Here is a 22144-nt window from a genome sequence, read left to right as displayed (position 1 = left end):
GCTTCTGGCCGATGGGGTGCGGCACCTTGCTGGGGCGAGTGAGAGCTGGGGATGATGGGAGTTGTAGTCCAGGAACAGCCGGGGGGGGGTCCAAAGTGGAGCAGGCCTGGTCTGCGGAGAGCGCCATTCTAAACCCATGTGTTTATGAAACGAAAACCCACGTCGGGGTCAGGGCTGGGTGGACGTTTGGAAGGGCCGGGTCTGGCCTGAGCTCGGGCAAGGGGGTCCAGGCCCCACCGGCCCTCTCCCGGACCCACACGCGTCTTTCCCCCCACCCTCTCCTCAGCACGACACGTGCCCCGTTTGCCGGAAGAGCCTCAACGGCGAGGATTCCACCCGGCAAGCCCCGAACCTGGAGGCCTCCGCCAGCAACGCCTTCGGCAGCGCCAGCCACCTGCACGACCGATGGACTTTCTGAGGCGCCCCCCTCCCAACCCCCCCGAGCGGCGGGGCGGTCCGCCTCAGGCCTGTAGTATCCCTTGCTGCCGTTGTAATTTGTATGATAACGCAACGACCGTAGCGAGAAGAGCGAGGGGTCCCCACCCCGGCCGCCACCGCGCGAGCGCAGCTGCCTTTCCGAAACTCCGGGTCTCTCCATCCGAGTGGCCGCCGTCTCCCAAACGCCTCTTCCATCCTTCATTGCTCAGTGTTAGGGTTTGGTGCAGGATGGGCGGGGGAAACTGCCTCCCCCCGGGAGGGGGGATATGCGGTTCCTTTTCTCCGAAGGCGAGAGAGAGGTCTCCGTTCTCGTAGCTCCGTTGATTTTTGGCAGGGGGCAGCCAGTGTGGGCCTTGGCCGTGTGCCCCCTCCCCTTCTGGCAGTGGGGGGGGCGGTTTTCTCTCACAAAAGAGGCCGCCAGAAATGGGCTGGTGAACTTCTGTGAAGGAGGGAGGGGGAATGAGTGGCGGTGGTCTCCACGGGGGCACAGACCTTCTCCGTCTGTCCAGAAATGGAAGTGTGGTTTACTGTGAACTGTCCGCCTTTCCCGCAGCCTGGCCTCTTGCTGTCTTTTGGCCGGATTTCCTTTCAATTTAGGTTGCGGGGGCGGGGGGGCGGCCTTGGCCACCTTTTGGTCCTGATTTGGTTTTGCTGGCGAAGGGGAGGGGGGGCGGTTTCCCACCAGGAGGAGGGCGGCGGGTAGCTCTGGATTCCATGCAAGCAGGCCCACGCTGCCCCTCCGAAGCGAAACGTCCTTCTTCCTCCCCACCCCGTCCCGTCGCTCTTGGCTGGGGCTGAACCGGGATCCCCCCCCCAACCTTGCCACTTAAGTCCCGTTTTTGATTTGATTTGATTTGTGCTGCCTTGATCTCACACGGACCACATGTAATTTATCCGCCGGAGCAAAGTCTTGAAACGTGTCTAAAGCCCTCTTGTCTCTTCTGCAGGTGGCCCTTAAGTATTTAAAAGAAAACGCCATCCCTCAGTACCCTAGAGAATTGCTTCCCCCCCAACCCCAACCCCACCCTTGAAATGTTGTTTCTAGGCCGTCTCTTCATCTACATTTTTGTCCTTTTTTGTGTGTTGACCCTCGGAATCATGTCAAAGAGCCCACCCCCAGCCCAAAAGCGCCTTTCCTTCGGAAGCAGAAGGGCGTCTGATTTCGATGGTTGGGAAGTTGAGGGTGGGGTGGGGTGGGGTGTAGCAGAACTGCATCTCCCCACGGAAGACTCTGATTATTAGTAAGATGGCGGGGGGGCGGCGGGGGTGGAGAGAAAATCTTGTGGCCACTTCATTGCTGTAACGGTGTACCGGGTACACTCGATTTCAAACCCAACGTCTTCTGTTTGCTATCAAAAGTTGAATAAAAGCCTTTAATAAAAAGGTCAATGGTTGGGAGAATTCTTGGCTGGACCTTGGGGGCTGGAGAGGGGAAGAAAAAGCATCTGAGAATCGGGATCGGTCACTGCCTCTTGGGATGCAGAAACGAAAAGTGATGGTTTTGGTCAGGTGGGAGGGAGGGAGGGGGAACCCCCAAAGGGTCAGAGAACCTCCTTCTCCCCTGTCCCAAGGGAGCAAACTGCATGGTGCTACTTCATGGGATGAGGCCACAGCTGCCTGCTTGCAGGCAAAAGGCCCCAGGTTCCGTCCCTGGCAGCATCTCCGTCGGGCTGGGAAGATCCCGGCCTGAAGCCCTGCAGTCGCTGCCGGTCAGTGCAGGCAGTACTGTGCTAGATGGGAAAAGGGCCTGACACAAACTCCCCCCACTGAGCTATGGGCTGACCCACTGAACTGACTGTGAGCTGAGCTTCCTTCATGCAACGTCAACTCCCCCCCACCCCCCTGGCCCAAGGACATCCAGCCTGAAGGATCTCCAGTGCCAAGAGTTCCTCAGAACTCTTCCCGAGAATGCTTAAGTTTGCTACCAAGGCTGCTCTCCTCTCTTGCGGCTCACTCCTTGCCGACGGCCTCAGATTCCCCTTGCTTGCTTTCTACCACCTTGGGGGGGGCATTTTCCCCAGAAGTGCCAGGCTCAGGAAGTCCACTAGTCCGGGGTTTCTTCGCCTTGGGCCCCCAGATGCTGTGGGACTACAACTGTGGGACTACAACTCCCAGAATCTCCAGCCACAAAGGCCATGTCTGGGGATTCTGGGAGTTGTAGTCCAACAACATCTGGGGGCCCAAGGTGAAGAAACCCGGCACTCGTCGACTTGTCAGTGGTGAGTGAAAAACGGGAGCCGGGTGGGATCCTGACAAGTAATATACCAACATCCCTTGGAAAGTCAAATATTTTTTGTCTGGCTGGTTTCCTGACCTCTGCAGAAGTAACTATCACCTCCCCCCACCCCCCACAACCCCCCCTCTCACTTTAAATGGTACTCCTCAGCAATGCATTTGGAATTGTGTGGTGTGCCAGCACGATTATGCAGGATCTCCAGGAGTTCCCCAGTGCTTTGAATGGGTGTCCTGGGGAGGGAAGACAAGCAGGGACAGACGCGGGCACCACTTTGCTTCCCCACCTTTCTAGCTACAAGGAGACAAACCTCCCCTTTTGAAAGAGAGAAGGCTCCGGCGAGATGCTTCAACTTGCACCGGCAGCAACCCCCTCTAGACTTGGAGAGCTTTGCCAACATGGGGCACCGCGATGCTCAGCCCCGGCAGGCGAACCGCAATCCTGTCCCCACCGAGAATAAGTGAATGACTGCAGTGGGTGAATGGGCAGAAAATTGTGTATTTGCCACCGAGAACATGGGTTAAGACGGAGGGAGTCGCTTTGGTTCTGGCATCACTTGAACTGCACGGTGAGTCCGGACTGTAAGCGGGACAAATGAGACTGTGTTGATTCCGGCCTGTAATAACAGACGCTGTGTGGTTTAAGGGCTTAACTGCATGTGTCTACGAGCCCAGCCCACACCTTTTGGCCATCAGTATATTCAGGAACATAGGAAGCTGCTATATACTGAGTCAGACCCTTGGTCCATCTAGCTCAGTATTGTCTGCACAGACTGGCAGCGGCTTCTCCAACGTTGCAGGCAGAAGTCTCTCCTGCCTGCAACCTTGGAGAAGCTGCTGCCAGTCTGGGTTGACAATACTGAGCTAGGCAGACCAATGGTCTGACTCGGTATAAAGCAGCTTCCTTTGTTCCACCTAGACGGTGCTGACCACACCTTAGCTGGCTTATGTATAAAATTCCTTAAAAATAATCACTATCCTGGCCTCCCATTCGCTTCTGCCTTTGGCCTGAGAGCCTTGTTTTTTTTCCTTTAGAGCTCTTCTCCCCCTCTGTCCTACCTCGAAGGAGCGGCGTGCTCCTAAAGTAGGACCAAAGCAGTCTCTCTACTGAGGGTGGGTCCCTAGGAAAGCATAGAATTGCCACCCCTCTGCCACCCCCTCTTTCTTCCCTCATCTCCGCTCCTGCCCTGCCTTCAGCACTGGGCCCGTCTCTCCTGCTCTCTCAATGACTCTGCCCTTTCTCCCTCGTTGCCCCTTATGCCTTGAACCGCCTCGCCAAAATCCTGCTCGGTACCGACTCCTTTCCCCCCATGATGCTGGATCCTTTAACCTGCCTCTTCTTCAGCTGAAGTGAAATTGAAATAGCAGCTTCTGCTTGCATGCCTCCCTCCCTCCTGTACAAGTCCCGGTTGCAAAAATTTTCCGGGGTCGCAACACCCCTCCCCGCTGACATTCAATCTAGAATTAATTTTGTACAACATTTTGGGCTGCGTTATCAACCCACCTTCTCTCCCTGGGCACAGAAGGCGGGGGGCCTATCAGCTGCTAGTCTCTCTGCGAGCTCAAATGAGCCTCCATAGTTAAGAGCAGGATACCTCTGAAGCCCAGATGCTCCAAGCTAAAGGAGTGGGCTGACCACTCTCTTTCTCCTTTGCTTCTTGTGCGCTTTCCCTGGGGCAGGGGGCGAGACAAAAGTTTCGGAGACTGGACAAGAAACTCCCACTTGTCTTAGACAGAGGTCGGGGGTGTGTGTGTGTGTGTGTCTTCGAATCACTACAAACGTCCTCCAGGCGTGTGCAGAAGTGTCTCTTTCCTTTTGGCGCTGTCTGATTTCCAGTTGGCGGCAACCGTCAGGTGTGGCTAAGTAGCCAGGTGACCCACGAAGGGGCTTCACTCCCAGCGCTTGTCCAACACTTTGTGTCCAAAAAAAAAGTCCCCCTTTGGGGTGATGTCGGGCTCACCTCTGCAGAGATTGAGGGGTGGGCAGCGTCAATCTCCCCCCTGGGCACCGGTCTGTTTTCTGTCGCAGGCGTTTAGGGCCTGGCCACACAGTCTACGTGCCCAATGGCCAGCTCGCCCTCCTCCAGCAAAGATGTGATCCGGGATGAAAACACTCTTGTGCGGTTCGGGGAGAAGTTGCTTTCCACACACAGTCTGTGCATCAAACGCTTTAAAAGGAAGGGGCTGTTTGATCCGCATCTTTGTCGTCAGTCCCCCCCCCCCCCCGCCCCCCGAATTTCTATTCTTCTCCCTTTCCATCGTCCCGGGAACCTTGCAGGCAGAACTGGAGGTTCACTCCCGCCCCAGCCAATGATCTGCAGACCGGCTTTGCGACCGATTCTCTGCGTGTCTGTCTCTAATTGTGGGAAGGTTGCTGCGATCTCCAGTTTTCCAGAAAGCAAGAGGCAGATCTCAGAAGGACATCTTCAGAATGGCGGGGAGGCCTGGGGAAGGTGCCTGCTCCTGAATTCTGCCGATGCCTTCAGTAGCTGCTGATTTCCAGGGAGAACATTAGAGTCTGCTCAAAACACGCTTATTCTTCGTCTTTTTCTTCCTCCCCGGGCTTTTTGTGGGCGAAAAATCCAAGCTGCGCAGGTGAGAGAGGAGGAGAGATGGCAGAGGTTGAAATGGTAAAATGAACACTGTATTTCCCCAAATCGAAGACTCTGGATTTAAGATGGCCCCCCTTAAAAAGTAGAGGTTAAATACAGGTTAAATACAGGGAGGAGAGCTAGCCTTGCGGTAGCAAGCATGAATTGCCCCTTTGCTAAGCAGGGCCAGCCCTGGTTTGCATTTGAATGGGAGACCACATGTGTGAGCACCGTAAGAGATTCCCCTCAGGGGATGGGGCTGCTCTGGGAAGAGCGCCTGCCTGCTTGCATGCAGAAGGACCCAGATCTTTTCCCTGGCAGCATCTCTAAGCTAGGGCTAAGAGAGACTCCTGCCTGTAACTTTGGAGAAGCCGCTGCCAACCTGGGTAGAGAATCCTGAGCTAGATGGACCAATGGTCTGACTCGGTATAAGACACCTTCCTATACCTGCGGTTTCTCAAAAGGAACAGGGCTCTGAATGCAAGATGACCTCCTGATTTCTAATATCAAGAAACCTGGAAAAACCCAGTCTTGGATTCAGGGAAATACAGTATTCACAGCATTGAATTTACAGCTGCACTGAATGGGATCCTTGAATGTTCGAGCTCAGCTTCTGAAGCTTAGCAGGTTTCAAGGGACTGGGTTTTCAGGCTGTAGGGTTTGAAGTGTGCCTGTTGGAGGGAAAATAAATGTGGGGTGGGGTTCCTGGGACCTCGCCTTTAGGAATGCAGGTGGAAAGCCGTACACAGTGTTTGAGTGCTTGCTCCTCTCTGGAAACCAAGACCTAAGAGGAATGGTTGAAGGGGTTGGGCATGTTTAGCCCAGAGCAGAGAGAGAGAGAGAAAGAGAGAGAGAGCCGTCTTCAAAGATTGGGAGGGCTGCAACAGAGGGGGAGAGGAGTGGGCTTGCTTCTCTCGCTCCTGACTAATGGGTTGAAATTAAAAGGAAGCAGACGCAGGCTAGACATCAGGAGGCATTTCCTAGCTTTAAGAGCTGTTGGACAGTGGAACTGCCTGCCTCTTGCAGCATGGGCTCTCCTTCGCTGGAGGTTTTTCAACAAATCGCCACCCGTCATGGCTGCTGTAGCAAATTCCTGCCCTGAGCAGGGGAGGTGGACTAAACCTCTAAGGTCCCTTCCAACTCTTAACATTCTATGGTTTGATTAAAATCTCCCTTCTCTTGGGCATATCTCAGTTCAGGGAGAAAGCTAACTCAATAGAAGGGACAGCCCTGCTGGATCCGGCCCAAGGAAGCCCATCTAGTCCAGCATCCCGTTTCCCACAGTGGCCCAACAGATGCCTCTGAGGAGCCCACAGGCAAGAGTTGAGAAGGGCATGTCGTTTTCTCCTGCTGTTGCTCCCCTGCAACTGGGATTAGATGCATCTGTTCACCCAGACTTTAATTAATATTGTTTTCATGGTTTTAATGTTGTTTTAAAATACTGTTTTAGATTTTTTAAATTGTTGTGTTTTAAATGTCTTTTTTGTTTTTTTTTAACTGATGTTTTGCTTTCTGTTTTTATTTTGTTGTAAACCGCCCAGAGACGTGAGTTTTGGGCAGTATAAAAATAAGTTTAATAACAATAATAATAATAATAATAATAATAATAATAATAATAATAATAATAATGATGATGATGATGATGATATGTCCCTGAGGCTGGAGGTGGCCCATAGCCACTAGACTAGCGAATTCGTCCAAGCCCCTTTTAAAGCCATCCAAGCTTTTGGCCATCACCACATCTCGTGGCAGAGGGTTCCACAGATAAATTCTGTGCTGTGTGAAAAAGTCCTTCCTTTTGTTGCTCCTTAATTTCCCGGCCTTCAGTTTCATGGGGTGTCTGTCCCCTGCTTCTAGTGTTGCTAGAGAAGGAGGGAAATTTCTCTCTGCCAACTCTCTCTACTCCAATAACATTTCCCGAGATGCTAGTTTTCCAGGGACGAGGAGATCTCAATGTGGGCAAAGCGTCCACATTTTGTCCCTCCCTTCTCTCTTTCCTCTCCCCCCCCCCGATTTCAGCTGATAGAGTCCCAGCAATGCTCTCTACTGCATGGTTTTTCTGCACGTGTATATGGGCTCCTGAGGAACGGCTTGGGAGTCTGCCTGGAGCTCTTCCAGCGGATCTCCTGCAAAGTTGAGGCTCGGCAGCAGCGGGGCGCTTACCTTCCACAGGAGGATGATGAGGAGGGCGAGCAGCAAGAGGCCCCCAATGATGCTGCCAATGAGGATCCAGAGCGAGAGAGGGACCAGGACGGGCTGGATAACCTCCAAGATGGCCTGCAAGCACAGTGAGAAGAGCAGCCCTGAGAGAGGGCAGGAGTTGGGAAGACGCTCAGCCGTCAAGCCTGCCTTTTCCGTGCAGAAGGTCCCGGGCTCAGTCTCTGGCATCTCCCCTGGAGAAGCTGCTGCCAGTCAGTGCAGACAGTACTGAGCTCGGTGGGCCAACAGCCTGACTCAGCAAGCAGCTCCATACAAGGAACTTGCAGGAATCGCAGATTTCGCATCCAGAGTTCTGACCTTTCTCACATCAGCTTCCCGGACACACATTTCATGCTTGCAAGGGTTGTTTTGGTCTCTTGCAGGGGTTTCCCATTTAAAATCTGAAGCCAACCCCACAAATGGGCAAAACTAGCCCCCATAACTAAATGTGAATGAGCAGCCCTGCGCCGGGGCTCAGCTGAGAAGCATTTGCGGGGTTTAGGTGTAAACCGTGAAGATCATGCTTCCAACTTGTGCAGTATTTCCATGGGAATGTTACCCCCGCGATATTCAAAAATCTCCTCGGGGTGAGAATTGGGTGATACGCCAGACCAGTCTCCCCATGTCGGACTACAGCTCCCATCTCCCCCTCCAAAGGCCACTGCCGCTGAGGGTGATGGGACTTGTAGTCCAACACAACCCCTGGCGTCATCTGGGTAGGTCAGAGAATGGCGCTTTCCTTGGGGTGGGCCACTGGTTTGGCAACCCTGAGAATCCTGCCCGGTGCCCCTTACCTCTCGCTGATGGGCAGCTCTCGGGAGGAAAAGGATGCTGTCGTCTTCGTGGGTGGTCAGCGTGAACGTACTCACAATCTGCACGGTCTTGAATTGAGCCTTGGTCCATGAGATGGGGAGAGAGGGGAGAAAGAGCCAGGATTAAAAAGGCGGAAGGGATCTCACCCTCCACCGATTCCTGCCCAGCTTGAAGCCCAAAGTGGCGTGTCACTCAATTTATATCCCTCCCCTCCATCCCTCTGCTGTCTGGACTGTAAGCTCCTCAGGGCAGAGAATGGCCCTTTTGCACTCTGGAAGCAGACCAGTGTCTTTGAGTGGAAAGGCGATCGGGAGTTGTATCTGTGTGAAGGGGTTCCTTCTCTCTCTCACTCCAAGAGGGAGCCAATTGGGGTCGGGGAGATGTGAAGCTGATCGGCCCTGTCTCTGAAAACATGGGGGGAGGAATCCCTTAGAGCAGGGGTGGGCAACCTCGGCTCTCCAGCTCTTGATGAACTACAACTCCCATCATCCTCCGCTACCACACCTGGAGTACCACAGGTTGGGAATTTAGAGGAGACGTCCAGCTTCCACTCTGGGAGAGGTATCCCATCAGGTGATGATCCAGACTGCTAAACTCAAGAGCAATTCATTCTGAGGGAGAAACCAGGGAGGAGAGCTGGTCTTGGGGCAGCCAGCATGCATGACCCTGTTTGCTAAGCAGGGTCCACCCTGGTTTGCATTTGGATGGGAGACTACATGTGGGAGCACTGTGAGATCTTCCCCTTAGGGGATGGGGCCATGCTGGGAAGAGCACCGGCCTGTTTGCATGCAGAAGGTTCCACGTTTCCTTCCCGCTACCTCCAGGTAGGAAATCTTCTGCCTGCAACCTTGGGGAAGCCGCTGCCAGTCTGTGTAGTCAATACTGAGCTAGATGGGCCAAGGGTCTGGCTCCAGCTTCCGATGCTCCTAACCTGAGGCTCTCCAACTTTGTTTGATCTACAACCCCTATCATCCCCATCACAGTTTGTTGTGACGGGGGATGATGGGAGCCGTAGTCAACAGCAGCTGGAGATCCTCAGGGTGGCTACCCTCCACAACATGCAGATCAATAGTACTATCTTAACGATGCTGCTTTTAATTCTCTCCTTTTTATGATTCAGTTAAGGAAACCCAAACGCACTCCACCACATAAAACAACAGAGACCGTGAAAAGCTGTGGCTGGTTGTGACAGACCAGGGGGACCCTAACTTGATTGATTAAGTGCCATCTTGTGGTAGCAAGCAGGACTTGTCACCTTAGCTAAGCAGGGTCTACCCTGGTTGCATATGAAAGGGAGACTGGAAGTGGGAGCCCTGGAAGATATTTACAGTGAGCCATGTTTGGAAGGGCGGTATAGAAATTGAATTATTATATTATTTTACACAGTCAGACAGGTGTTATTGACTGGTTTGTTTTATCCAGACATTGAGTCCTTCCCAAGGACCTGGGATGGCTGGATTTTATTGTCAATGTTGTTGCTGTTATAGATATCGTCGCAGAATATAGGCTGTTCCCAGTAAAGCTGCTTTTTGAAATTGGCTGGTGGTGGTTTCTGTGGCCCCCCCAATGGTGTTGAGGTGCTCTTCGAGGCCTTTTGGAACTGCACCCAGAGCGCCAATGACCACTGGGATTATTTGGGTCTTTTTCTGCCACAGCCTTTCAATTTCAGTTGGTAGATCTTTCTATTTTGTTGTTTTTTCTATTTCTTTTTCTTCTATTCTGCTATCCCCTGGTATTGCTATGTCGATTATTTTGACTTGTTTTTCTTTCTTCTCGACTACAGTTATATCTGGTGTATTGTGTGGCAGATGTTTGTCTGCTTGTAGTCGGAAGTCCCATAAGATTTTTGCATCTTCATTTTCTTCAACTTTTTCCATTTTATGGTCCCACCAATGTTTGGCTACAGGTAGCTTTTATTTTTTGCAGATGTTCCAGTGTATCATCCCTGCTACCTTGTCATGCCTTTGTTTGTAGTCAGTCTGTGCGATCTTTTTACAACAGCTGATTAGGTGGTCCACTGTTTCATCTGCTTCTTTACAAAGGCGGCACTTGCTGTTTGTTGTTGACTTTTCGACTTTTGCTCTTATTGCATTTGTTCTTAGTGCCTGTTCTTGTGCAGCCAGTATTAAACCCTCTGTTTCTTTCTTCAGGTTGCCATTCTTAAGCCATTGCCAGGTCTTGGGGATGTCTGATTTTCCACTTATATTGTGCAAATATTGACCATGCAGTGGCTTATTTTTCCATTTTTCTGCTTGGTTCTTGACTTGTTCTTTCTTGTAGGCCTGCTTTGTTTCATTGGCGTTTTATAGTTTCTCGTTACTGACCATTTGAAGTGCATCTTCTTCACTGTCCTTGATATATTCTTCAAGGCCTCTTTTCTCCTCCTCTACTGTTTGATGGACTTGCAGCATTCCTCTTCCACCTGAGCTGCGAGGGAGGTATAGCCTATCGACATCACTGCAGGGGTGCAGAGCATGATTGATGGTCATGATTTTCCTGGTCTTACGATCTAGTGTCTCTAGCTCTTCCTGGGTCCAGTCTATTATTCCTGCAGTGTATCTGATAACAGGTATAGCCCAGGTGTTGATGGCTTGTATGGTGTTCCCGCCATTGAGTTTGGACTTGAGGATTTTTCTGACTCTCCTGATGTATTCACTTCCTATTTTTCTTTTAACTTCAGTGTGTGCAATGTTATCAGCCTGGAGAATGCCCAAGTATTTGTAATGTTCTTTCTCTTCCAGGTTCTTGATCTTGCTTCCATTGGGCAGTTCTATTCCTTCTGTTTTTGTTATTTTTCCTCTGTCCATTATTAATGCAGCACACTTGTCTAGTCCAAACTCCATTGCTATATCGCTACTGAATATACGGACAGTGTTTAGCAGTGATTCAATTTCTGCCTGGGACTTTCCATACAACTTCAGATCGTCCATGTACAGCAGATGGTTTATTTTACTTGACGTTTTAGATGTTTGGTATCCGAGGCCTGTTTTGTTTAGTATTTGTGAAAGTGGGGTCATGGCGATTACAAACAACAGAGGGGATATTGAGTCCCCTTGGAAAATGCCTCTTCTAATGCTAACCTGTCCAAGTCTCTCGCCATTGATTGTTAACTGTGCACTCCACATGCTCATTGCTTTTTAAATAAATATCTGAATGTTTTTGCTGACACCAGTTGTTTCTAAACATTTTCGTATCCATGTGTGAGGCAATGAATCGAAGGCTTTCTTGTAGTCAATCCATGCAACACTTCGATTGGTTTTTCTTCTCTTGCAGTTTTCTAAAATCATTTTGTTAATCAGCAGCTGGTCTTTTGTGCCTCTGGTGTTTGGGCAATTTCCTTTCTGTTCAACTGGAAGCTGTTTGTTAGCCAAAAGCCATGCAGTTCATCGTCGCCTGGCGCAGTCCAATTTTTAATTTTCTTTGCTCTTTCACTTATTAATTCTGGTGTTATTATTAGATCTTGCATTTGTTGGTTACATTTTTTGACCTCTTTCATCCAGCCTGCTTTTTTATTATAATCTATTGGATTGTCCCATAATTTCCCCCAGAATTGCACTGTTTCTTCTTTATTTGGTGTTTCTAGGTTTCTTGCAATTTCTCCTTCTATGCTTTGGTAGAAACGTCTCTGATTCGACTGGAACTGGAGATTCTGCCTGTGTTGTGTAGTTCTGGCTTCATATCTGCTAATATACTTTGATACTGCTGTTATTTGGTTCTTTATTATTTCCAGGACTTCTCTAATTTTCCTTGAATCTAGATGGTATTTTTGGATCAGATACTGTTTGGTGTTTTCATTCTTCAGCTTCTTGTCTTTCATATCTTTCAATTTACAAGCATCTGATCTGAGCCTGGAGATTTTATTTTCTAATCTAATCTTCCATTTAGGTGATGTACTGCTTTCTTTTTCTAACCCTAACCCTGGGATAACTTAGCTCCCGAGATATTGATGGACTACAACTTCCATCATCCTCCGCCACACTATGCATTGGCATCACCACTATTTTTCCCGTTTTTATTTCTGTTCCCTCGCTCTGGCCTCGACCCCCAGATGGTTAACACATCTGGGGGTTAGACTACAACATAAGGACAGCCCTGCTGGATCAGGCCCAAGGAGGCCCATCTAGTCCAGCATCCTGTTCCGCACAGTGGCCCACCAGATGCCTCTGGGAAGCCCCCAGGTAAGAGGTATGTGTGCATGCCCTCTCTCCTGCTGTGGCTCCCCTGCAACTGGGATTAGGAGGCATCGAATAGGCTGGAGGTGGCCTATAGCCCTCAGACTAGTGGCCATTGATAGATCTGCCCTCCATGAATCTGTCCAAGCCCCTTACAAAGCCATCCAAGCTAGAGGCCATCTGCATCCCAGAAATGTCCCCCATTTCTCAGCTCCATTAACAGTTATGCTTGTTCCAGAACGGTAGTGTGTTGGTCCCTCCTAGCTAAACTAGCAGCAATTCATTTTGAGGGTGAAATCGCTCCGTGACAGGCATTAGCCCAGCAGGTGAGGGCGGGGGACCCAAGGTGTGCTACTCACCCTCCTGAAAAACTGGTTGTGGATGGCTCTCAGCAGGTGGATCGAGACCTCTGAACTCCTCTCGATGTGGGACAGTTCACACTTCACCACTTGGCATCCCGTGTTGGTGCAGTTCTGCCGGGGAAGAAAGACATCCGTCCTTGGCCATGTGCTGGGGAAACGGGGTTGATAATTCCACCCCCAACAAATCCTGGTGTGGTTGAGTTAAAAGGCTTTTCTGCATCTCCCCTCCTCTCTCCTTGTCCCCCCCTCCCCCAGATCTGGGAAGCCCAGAGTCTGCTGTCAGAAAGGTCTGCTCTGCAGCCACCAAAAATCATATTCCGCAATCAGAATAAGAGTCTCAACATCTTCTTCCGCAATCAGAATAAGAGTCTCAAAATCTCATTCCGCAATCAGAATCAGCGTCTCAGAATAATATTCTGCAGTCAGAAAAAGCTTCTCTGCAGCCACTGAAAATCTCATTCTGCAATCAGAATAAGAGTTTCAGAATCATATTCTACAATCGGGAAGGTCTGGTCTGCAGCCACTGAAAATCTTATTCCACAATCAGAATAAGAGTCTCAAGATTGTATTCCGCAATCAGAAATCTTTCAGTCTCAGAATCTTAGTCTGCACTCCAAAAAATCTGCTCTGCATCCTCTGAAAATCTTATTCTACGATCAGAAAAGTCTGCTCTGCAGCCTCCGGAAATCTTATTCTGCAATGGAAATAACAGTTTGAAACTCTTATTCTGCATTCAGAAAACTCTGTTCCGCACCTGCTAAAGCGCCTATTCTTTCACCCTTCTGGCTTCTGAGAGTCCAAAAACTGTGCTTTCTTTGTTTGTTCTGTTTGTTTATTTTAACAAACTGGAAAAACACACAACCGTGCTGGTGTGCCAGTGGTATTTTCCAGTCCAAAAATGAATGTCCACCTCTTTGCAGCACAGTGAACCATTCATTGTTAATGGATGCATGTTTGGTGAGAGCTCAGAAAACGCAGAACGTGACATGTGGTGTGGCATTCACCCTTCTGAACGCCTCTGCCTTCTTCCTTTTTTTAAAAAAGCAAAACACCCCCAGCTTTGTGTCCTGTATCGGCCTGAAGATACACTTGTAAGTTGCTTCTGCAGGCAGGCATTGGCCATAGACTCCCAACAGACCTGCATAGCTCTGAGTAGGGGTTCTCAGACGTGGGTCCCCAGATATCGTTGGACTTCAACGCTGGCCAAATGCCACTGTGGCTGGGAGTTATGGAAGCAGAAGCCCAACAACATCTCAAGTCCAGCTGAGAACACGAATACGATGAATATTCTGCCATAAGACAAGCCCCTGCCCATAAGGGCTAGAAACTTGTGGCTTGTTTATAAATGCAAGGCGAGATTCTCGGGAAGATTAATTCTGTGCGCCGTTTCCTTGAATTGCAGCATAAACATGTCCCAATTACGGCACGGAAGTGAGGATGTTGACAGCTGCAGCAACTGGTTTCTGCTCTCTGCCACTTTAGAGGGCGGCCAGGGGCTCATATGATCAAATGCTGCCCACTCAATCAAATTCTGTCTTACAGTCGATGAACAGCAAAATAAAAATACAGAACAGAGCTACATATCAATTTAATATTGACCAGAGCCTTGGGATGGGGCAGAAATGGAATGAATGAATGAATGAATGAATGAAATGTCCCCTTTGCTAAGCAGGGTCTGTCCTGGTCTGCATTTGAATGGGAGAGTGCATTTGTGAGCACTGTAAAATATTCCCCTCAGGGGATGGGGCCGCTCTGGGAAGAGGACCTGCCTGCTTGCATGCAGAAGGTTCCAAGTTCCCTCCCTGGCAGCATCTCCAAGCCAAGGCTGAGAGAGACTCCTGCCTCTAAGGAGAAGCTGCTGCCAGTCTAGGTAGACAGTTCTGAGCTAGATGGACCAAGGGTCTGACTCAGTAGGAGGCAGCTTCCTAGGGTCCTATACCCCACCACTTGGACAGACTCACCAGCTTCTCTGTGTGCATGAGTTCTTCTGGGTGAACGGGAATCACAGGTCCAGCTGCAGTCTGTGCCATCTCAGTCAGGTTTTGCAAGACGCAGGTCACCTTGGGATCAACAAAAAGATAGCAGTAAGTTGATAGAGGCCTGTTCAAGCCGGAGGGGCCAGAATATATAAGCAGACACTCAGACCTGCAAAGGGAAAAGACCAGTCTCTTTCCCTCCCCAACTGACCGACTTCTCCTTTCATTCTGGTCTTTTCCAGCTAAGTCATGCTCATCTGCGAGTAAATTTTTTAAAATAATACTGCTGAACCTGAGCTGTTCTGCTACTTTTAGCATTAAGATCAACTTTCCTAAACCTCAGTTCCCAAAAGCTCAGTTCAAAGATCAAGCAAGAGAGGCTCTTGTTAGATCTGAGCAGGGTAGATAATTACGCCAGCACTTACTATATTTACCCAAATAGAAGACAACCTTGAATTTAAGACAACCCACTTGAAAAATACAGGTTAAATGCAGGTTATACCTGTATTTGCCAAAAAGGATCAGCACTCTGAATTCAAGATGATCCCCAGTTTCTAACATCAAAGAACTTGTAAAAACTTCGTCTTGGATTCAAGTAAATGGGCAAAACTGGTTTTTTGCCTTATGTTATCTATGTGCACATTAGCATAGATTTGCATCCATGTTCGGAGAGGACGAACATCAGAAAGCCAACAGGGCAATTTGGAATTCTGAACTCTGGAATGGCATTCAGAGGAAGAGGATTTTGGAAACATCTCAGTAGGGAGGAGAGCTGGTCTTGTGGTAGCAAGCATGAATTGTCCTCTTTGCTAAGCAGGGTCCACCCTGGTTTGCATATGAATGGGAGACTACATGAGTGAGCTCTCTTAAGATATTCCCTTGAGGGGATGGGGCCGCTCTGGGAAGAGCACCTGCCTGCTTGCATACAGAAGGCTCCAAGTTCCCTCCCTGGGATCTCTGGCTAGGGCTGAGAGAGACTCCTGCCTGCAACCTTGAAGAAGCTGCTGCCAGTCTGTGCAGACGATACTGAGCTAGATGGACCCAGGGTCTGACTCAGTATATAGCAGCTGCCTATGTTCCGATGAAACACCTGCCCAAGATGAAGGCGAACGGACTCACATTGTCTGCAATAATGCGGGTGACGGAGAGGAACTCGCTGTTCTGGTAGGCGGTGGCGGGCAGATCCATGACGAGGGAGAGATTCGCCACTGTGTAGCAGCCAAGGTTTTGCACCTGTGGAAAATGACGATCGGGTGGAGCAGTGGGGCAGGAAACAGGAGGGCAGAAACCAAACAAAACACAGTCTTTCTCAGCTAGAATCTGAAATCCTGCACTTTCCCAAGTTTGGCTTGAAAATCCAATTCCAAGGGCATTGCACGTCCAAGCCTGAAATCTGTCAGAAGGGGACTTTTTGGTTGAAAAGCAGTATATAAATATTCATTCTATTTGTATATGTGAATGCACCCCCTCCAATCTGGAGGAGATGCAAACCAAACGCTGGATGTGGAAAACTTCCTGATGATTCGCAGTTTCTGTGCATGGTATGTGTCCTTAAAAAGTAGCATTTGGGTGCCGTGCTCCAAAGGGCTTAAGTTTCGGCACTTCCTGCCACTGTAAAGCCCCCTGGGAAAGGGGGATGTCTCAGTGGATGTCTCTTACAGAGTCTGAAGCAATGCAGGCCAGACACAGGTTTACTGCCTCCGTGAGAAGGAAGGCCACTTCGATTTGCAGGTGCTATCATACGGCTGCTGAAGGAGCAGGGACCCTGGCACAAAAACAGTGGGGGATATTTCCCCGGGCCCCCACCCTGCTGTTACCTTGATGGTAGTCCTGTACTCTGGGCTCATCCCACTTGGAAATGTCCCCACCGGATGGACTTCGTACCGGTTCAAGGTGGACTCGCTGAAAAGACGGAGAAGAAGCCTAGTCAGCTGAGGAGGCTGCTTACAGGCTGTGGACACTGGCAATGAGACAGGGGTTCTCTCCCCCGCCCCTTTTAAACAACGGTGAGCATTTTACACTTTCTTTTGTTTGTGCTTTGCTTTCTTAGGGACATGGGAAAAGAGGAAACTGCCAAAGAGTCAGGGGCAGGTTTTCTCTCCCAGATCGATGTGAATGCCATTTCCTCTGAGTCACAGATCTGTCTGGATAACAACCTGACAGAGCTAGCAAAGCGAGGCCTGTTAATATTTGGAAGGGCCGGCAGCAGCCCCCAACTCCCCGTCCCACCTTGCAGAATGCTGGATGGGATTCTAGTCAGATTTTGGAAAAGGCAAGGCTGTTCTGAGTTGCAGATCTCAGCCTGAAATGAGGACAGCTTTCAACCCAAATGGATGAAAAACCTAGCTTGGCAGAAATGTAATTACTATATTCTATTTTTTTTTTTAAATTATTGTCAGATGTGTATACCGCCTTTCATTTTTTTAAAAAACAACAACCCAAGGCCATTTACTATGTCTTTAAAATATGTGTTTTTTCCCCCTTGTGTCCTTATAGTAGATAGAGAGAAATCTTTCTCCCTCCTGCATAACACTAGAACCAAGAGTCATCCCATGAAACCTTTTCACACAACAGAGAATCAACTTGTGGAATTCTCTGCTACAAAATGCGGGGACAGCCAACAGCCCGGATGGCTTTAAGAGAGGTTTAGATAAATTCACGGAGGAGAGGTCTATCAATGGCTCCTAGTCGGAGGGCTCGAGGCCACCTCCAGCCTCAGAGGCACGATGCCTCTCAATACAAGTTGCAGGGGAGCAACAGCAGGAGAGAGGGCATGCCCTCACCTCTTGCCAGTGGGCTTCCCAGAGGCATCTGGTGGGCCACTGTGGGAAACAGGATGCTGGACGAGATGGGCTTCCTTGGGCCTGATCCAGCAGCAGGGCTGTCCTTATGTTCTTAAATATATTACACACTTAATATAAATCTTAAATACAACATTAAAAATAGTGCAAATCTGTTAAGAATGTATGCACAGTAATCCAACCACCCTGAGTCACTTTAGGAAGGGCAGTATATTAAATAAACAAGTCAATAGTGCAACACAACCACCACCACGACAAAATATTTACATACCGCTTTTCAACAAAAGTTTCCAAAGCGGTTCACATACAGAAATAATAAATAAACAGATAAGTTGGCTCCCTGTCCCCAAAGGGCTCACAGTCTAAACAGAAACATAAGAGAGACACCAGCAACAGTCACTGGAGGGTACTGGGGACGGATAGGGCCAGTTGCTCTCCCCCTGCTAAATGAAAAGAATTGCCCTATGAAAAAGGTGCCACTTCGACCAATTAGCAGGGGCTGGCACCACAAAATAAAGACAATCTATAGTCTTCCTCCAAGGCAGACAGACAGCGGGGTGTCAACCGCCGACCCCACCGGCACCCACAGCAACAAGACACCAAAGCGGCAGCGTCCCTCACCTGGTCAGGAAGAGGTCGGGCTCGTAACGGAGATAGGTGATGGGTTGGGCCAGGTTGTCAGCGAGGGTCTCGTTCAGTTCACGGCTGTTGCTGCAGGAGAGGAAAGACACAAGCTCCTGAGATGCGGGGAGAGCTGGTCTGGTGGGAGCAGGTCGGCATGGTCCCCTTTGCTCAGCAGGGTCCACCCCGGTTTGCATGTGGACGGGAGGCCACATGTGAGCGCTGTAAGAGATTCCTTCTAGAGGATGGGGCCGCAGCTCAGTGGAAGCACACCTGCTTTGCGTGGAGGCAGCCCCTGGCACCACCTCCAGGTAGGGCTAGGACAGCCACTGCCAGTCAGTGCTGACAATCCTGAGCTGGAGGCGGGGCGGCGCCACCATTGCGCGGGGGTGTTCAAAGAACCCGGGCCGCCGTGTCCAAGGGCCACCAGGCCTGGCACCCCAGGCACACCCCTGCATCTAACGTCAGGCGCCCAGGGGGCGTGGCTGCGTATGCAAACACAACCACGCCCCCTGCACATCCGATGCCCGACTCGGGGGCGCCTGACGTCAGACGCACAGGGGCGTGGCTTGGGCTGGGCAGAGGCCGCTGGCGTTCTCCCTCTACGCCGCTGGCGAAAAGGGTTGAGGGTCCGACTCGGTACATGGCAGCTTCCTATGTTTCGAAGGCATGCTGCTAGTTATTTATTTATTTATTTTGCAAAGAGGCACCTTTTCAGGTGGAGCCTCTCTTCTGTTTGAGCAGGGGGAGAGCAATGGGCCTGACTCCGCCCCGAAGGGCATCCCGCCTCCTAGGAATTGAGGTGGGCAAATCCCTTCGTGGTTTCTTTGTCGGCGGTGAGTGCCGTGGAAGGGTCAGGGAAGGGTCTTCTCACTCCTCTTGTTGAGGAAAACGGGACTGAGAGCCTTCTTGGTTCAGATTGGGTGTAGAGACGGGCTCTCAACCTCTGATGCTCCAGCGGTGGCTGAACCCCAGCTCAGTAGCAGAGCTCTTCTTCCCCATCTGCCTCGTAAGGTCCTGTGTTATTGGCAAGTCATCTTGGGAATAATAGATGGTTGTCTAGAGCTGGGTTGTGGGGACTCTGGCTGTACAGTGCCTGTAAGTCCCTAGCCAGACCGTTCTAGGTGGTTGAAGCTGTCTGGTCAGTGGCTTGAGCTCAGTCTCTAACTGGTGGCAGCCTACCTCGCAGGGGTGGCGTGCTCCTAGACTGGGATCAGAGCAAGCTCTCTACTGAGCGTAGATCTCAGGAAAGCACAGAGTCGTCATAGTTCAGCACTATCTGGAGTAGCACGGGTTGGAAACCCCGGCCTCTCTAAACACATATTATTAATTTGTTATGTATTTATTATTATTAATTGTTTTGCTTTAATTCAGAGCTGTTCGCCGCCTTGAACCTGTGCATTGGAAAGGCGGGAAATAAACCTTTCTAACGAACAAACCACCAACTCAGTAAGACTGCCTGTCTGGACAATGGTGGTTAAGGTGGGGGAAATTGAATGTCTGCACCTCTCCGCAAAACACGGTGGGCCTGTGTGCATGCTTTTGTACTAGGACAGCATGGTGTAGTGGTTAGAGTGTTGGACTAGGACTGGGGAGACCTGAGTTCAAATTGCTGTTCAGCCAGGAAACTCACTGGGGGACTCTGGGCCAGTCGCTTAGCCTAGTGTGTTTCTCAACCTTTTTGGAGTCAAGGTCCGCTAAATTCTTTGTGCAGAGTTTCAAGGACCGCTACATTCTTCATGCACAGTTTCCCGGACCAGCAGAACTTGCATCTCTGGGCAGTTTACAATTAAAATAATATAAGCATTAAAATCATTAAATTTGGAATCTTTTGCAAACATGGAATATTAGGGGTTTTCAACCTTGGGTCCCCAGATGTTGGTGGACTTAAACTCCCATAACCCCCAACCACAATGGCATTTGGCCATTATGGCTGGGGATTATGGGAATTGAAGTCCACCAACATCTGGGGACCCAAGGTTGAAAACCCCTGAATCTAAAAGCCTGGGTGAACAAATATGTCCCCAGTATGTCTTCAGTATGTGCGGGGTGGGGGTGCTTGTGGTTATTCAATGGACAAGGGATGCTGGGCCATTAGAAAAATTCAGAAGCTACATGGGGCCAATGAAAACAACACACAAGCAAGCTTTTGAATTCCCCAAAACTCTTCATCAGGCTGGATGTCAAGCAAAGCAAAAAGGAGGTGAGGAGAGGAGAGCTGGGCAAGTTGTCAGCAGAGCCCAAAGTCTACAGTTCAACCCTGTCTTGATGGAGGTGGAGTTGTGTAGTTGCAGGGCTGGATCCAGACCACGCTAGTCAGGACCACCCACTGAAATCAATGTAGTCATCTCTCATTTGTGTCAGTGCTGCTTGGTCATGATCACCTGGCTTGATCTGGATCCTGCTCTTCGATGTGCACTTTGTGAGGCAGACCTAATGAAATCCATGCAGCGCCTCCAAAACTCCTTAAAAATGGTTACGTGGCAGGTGCTGGGAATGGGGTTTTTTTTAACAGTGAAAGAAAATGTGAAGAAGAGCGGTGGGGACCTGATGTTAAAGGGAAGGGGGCAATTCTGAGATCGTGTGGGGCGTGGTAGCGGTGGATGCCTCGTCTTCCTCGCTGGGGAGACGAGGCACTGTCCGGGTTGGGCGAGGCAATGGTGCGCTGGGAAGGTCGCCTGGGTCCAAGAGCTGCCACCCCTGTGCCTGCGCACGAAAGTGTAGCAGGTGTCCCCCCATCCTCTCTCACAGCACGCGCTTCTGTGCCCCCCTCCCAATTCCCCTGCGTGCGCCAATCACACCAGCCTGCCTTTGGGGCCACGCAGCTCACGTGATCCCACATGCTGACCACACGTCGCTGCAAGGTGAGCCAAGGCAGCCCACCTGCCTCCCTCCACCGCTTGGCCCTCACCGCGGCATGATCCCAGCCAGAGGTTGTCCCCCACACCTGGCGAGGTCATAAAGGGGACCTCCGTCTTCCCCTGGCGGTGCAGACCAGGGGGTTATAGGGGGCCGAGGGACCGCAACGCCCCCCCAATGCAAGAGGGAAACGGCACTCCCTCTCAAGGTGCCTTGGCCACAACAGGCGGCCGGTTTCAAATTAGTTGGGATTGGACACGAACTGCGCTGGGCATCAGATCCTTCGGACAGGGGTGTAGCCAGGTTGGAGTGGGCCCAGAGACGAGCTTTTAAAATGGGGCCCCCTCTCAAAGTCCCGGGCCTCCGCACACCCCAGGCCCCACCTTTCAATCAAGAGAATCATCACCACTTTTAAAGAGGTGTCTCTTTGCTCCGTTAGCAGGGGGCTGGTGTGTGCTCCAGGGTCAATGGGGCGAAGGGTCAATGGGGCGAAGGGTCAATGGGGCAAGGGGGCAGCGGGTCAATGGGGCAAGGGGGCAGCGGGTCAATGGGGCAAAGGGTCAATGGGGCAGCGGGTCAATGGGGCAAAGGGTCAATGGGGCAGCGGGTCAATGGGGCAAAGGGTCAATGGGGCAAAGGGTCAATGGTTCAAAAGTTAGATTTAAAAGTTGAAAGGTTCAAAAGTTTGAAGAGTCAATAGTTTGAAAGTGAACTTTCCTAAAGGGCTCACGCTCTAAAAAGATACATAAGTTGGGTACCAGGAACAGCCCACCCCCCGAGGGATTTTGTGCTGGGGCTGGATAGGGCCAGTTGTTCCCCCCTTTGAATAAAGAGAATCATCACCACTTTTAAAGAGGTGTCTCTTTGCTCCGTTAGCAGGGGGCTGGTGTGTGCTCCAGGTTAAATGGTTCGAAGGTTCAATGGTTCAAAGGTTCAAAGGTACGAAGGTTCAAAGGTACAAAGGTACAAAGAATCGAAGGTAAAAGGGATCGAAGGTACAAGGGATCGAAGGTACAAGGGATTGAAGGTATGAAGGTACAAAGGATCGAAGGTACAAAGGTACAATGGTTCAATGCAGGT

General features: G+C 50.4%; 2 protein-coding genes across 3 annotated transcripts in view; one reads left to right on the top strand and one right to left on the bottom strand.

Annotated features, from left to right (window-relative positions):
• Window positions 1-1827, top strand: part of RNF115 (ring finger protein 115) — a 30884-nt gene extending 29057 nt beyond the window's left edge. Inside the window, exon 9 of the mRNA XM_053278838.1 lies at window positions 287-1827. Coding sequence (XP_053134813.1) covers window positions 287-418 — 132 coding nt within the window. The 3' untranslated portion in view covers window positions 419-1827. The remainder of the gene's footprint in view (window positions 1-286) is intronic.
• Window positions 1828-4922: 3095 nt separating this feature from the next.
• The window catches only part of ITGA10 (integrin subunit alpha 10), a 65551-nt gene continuing 48329 nt past the window's right edge, over window positions 4923-22144 (bottom strand). For both annotated transcript variants that reach the window (XM_053278686.1, XM_053278687.1), the window contains 8 exons: window positions 18206-18295; window positions 16601-16685; window positions 15903-16016; window positions 14769-14867; window positions 12805-12918; window positions 8255-8353; window positions 7425-7538; window positions 4923-5257 (listed from right to left, as the gene is read on the bottom strand). In XM_053278686.1, coding sequence (XP_053134661.1) covers window positions 5204-5257; window positions 7425-7538; window positions 8255-8353; window positions 12805-12918; window positions 14769-14867; window positions 15903-16016; window positions 16601-16685; window positions 18206-18295 — 769 coding nt within the window. In that variant the 3' untranslated portion in view covers window positions 4923-5203. The remainder of the gene's footprint in view (window positions 5258-7424; window positions 7539-8254; window positions 8354-12804; window positions 12919-14768; window positions 14868-15902; window positions 16017-16600; window positions 16686-18205; window positions 18296-22144) is intronic.

The sequence above is a fragment of the Hemicordylus capensis genome, chromosome 14 (assembly GCF_027244095.1).
Source record: "Hemicordylus capensis ecotype Gifberg chromosome 14, rHemCap1.1.pri, whole genome shotgun sequence".
NCBI classification, from domain to species: Eukaryota; Metazoa; Chordata; class Lepidosauria; order Squamata; family Cordylidae; genus Hemicordylus; species Hemicordylus capensis.
This window is presented reverse-complemented; position numbering and strand designations above follow the sequence as displayed.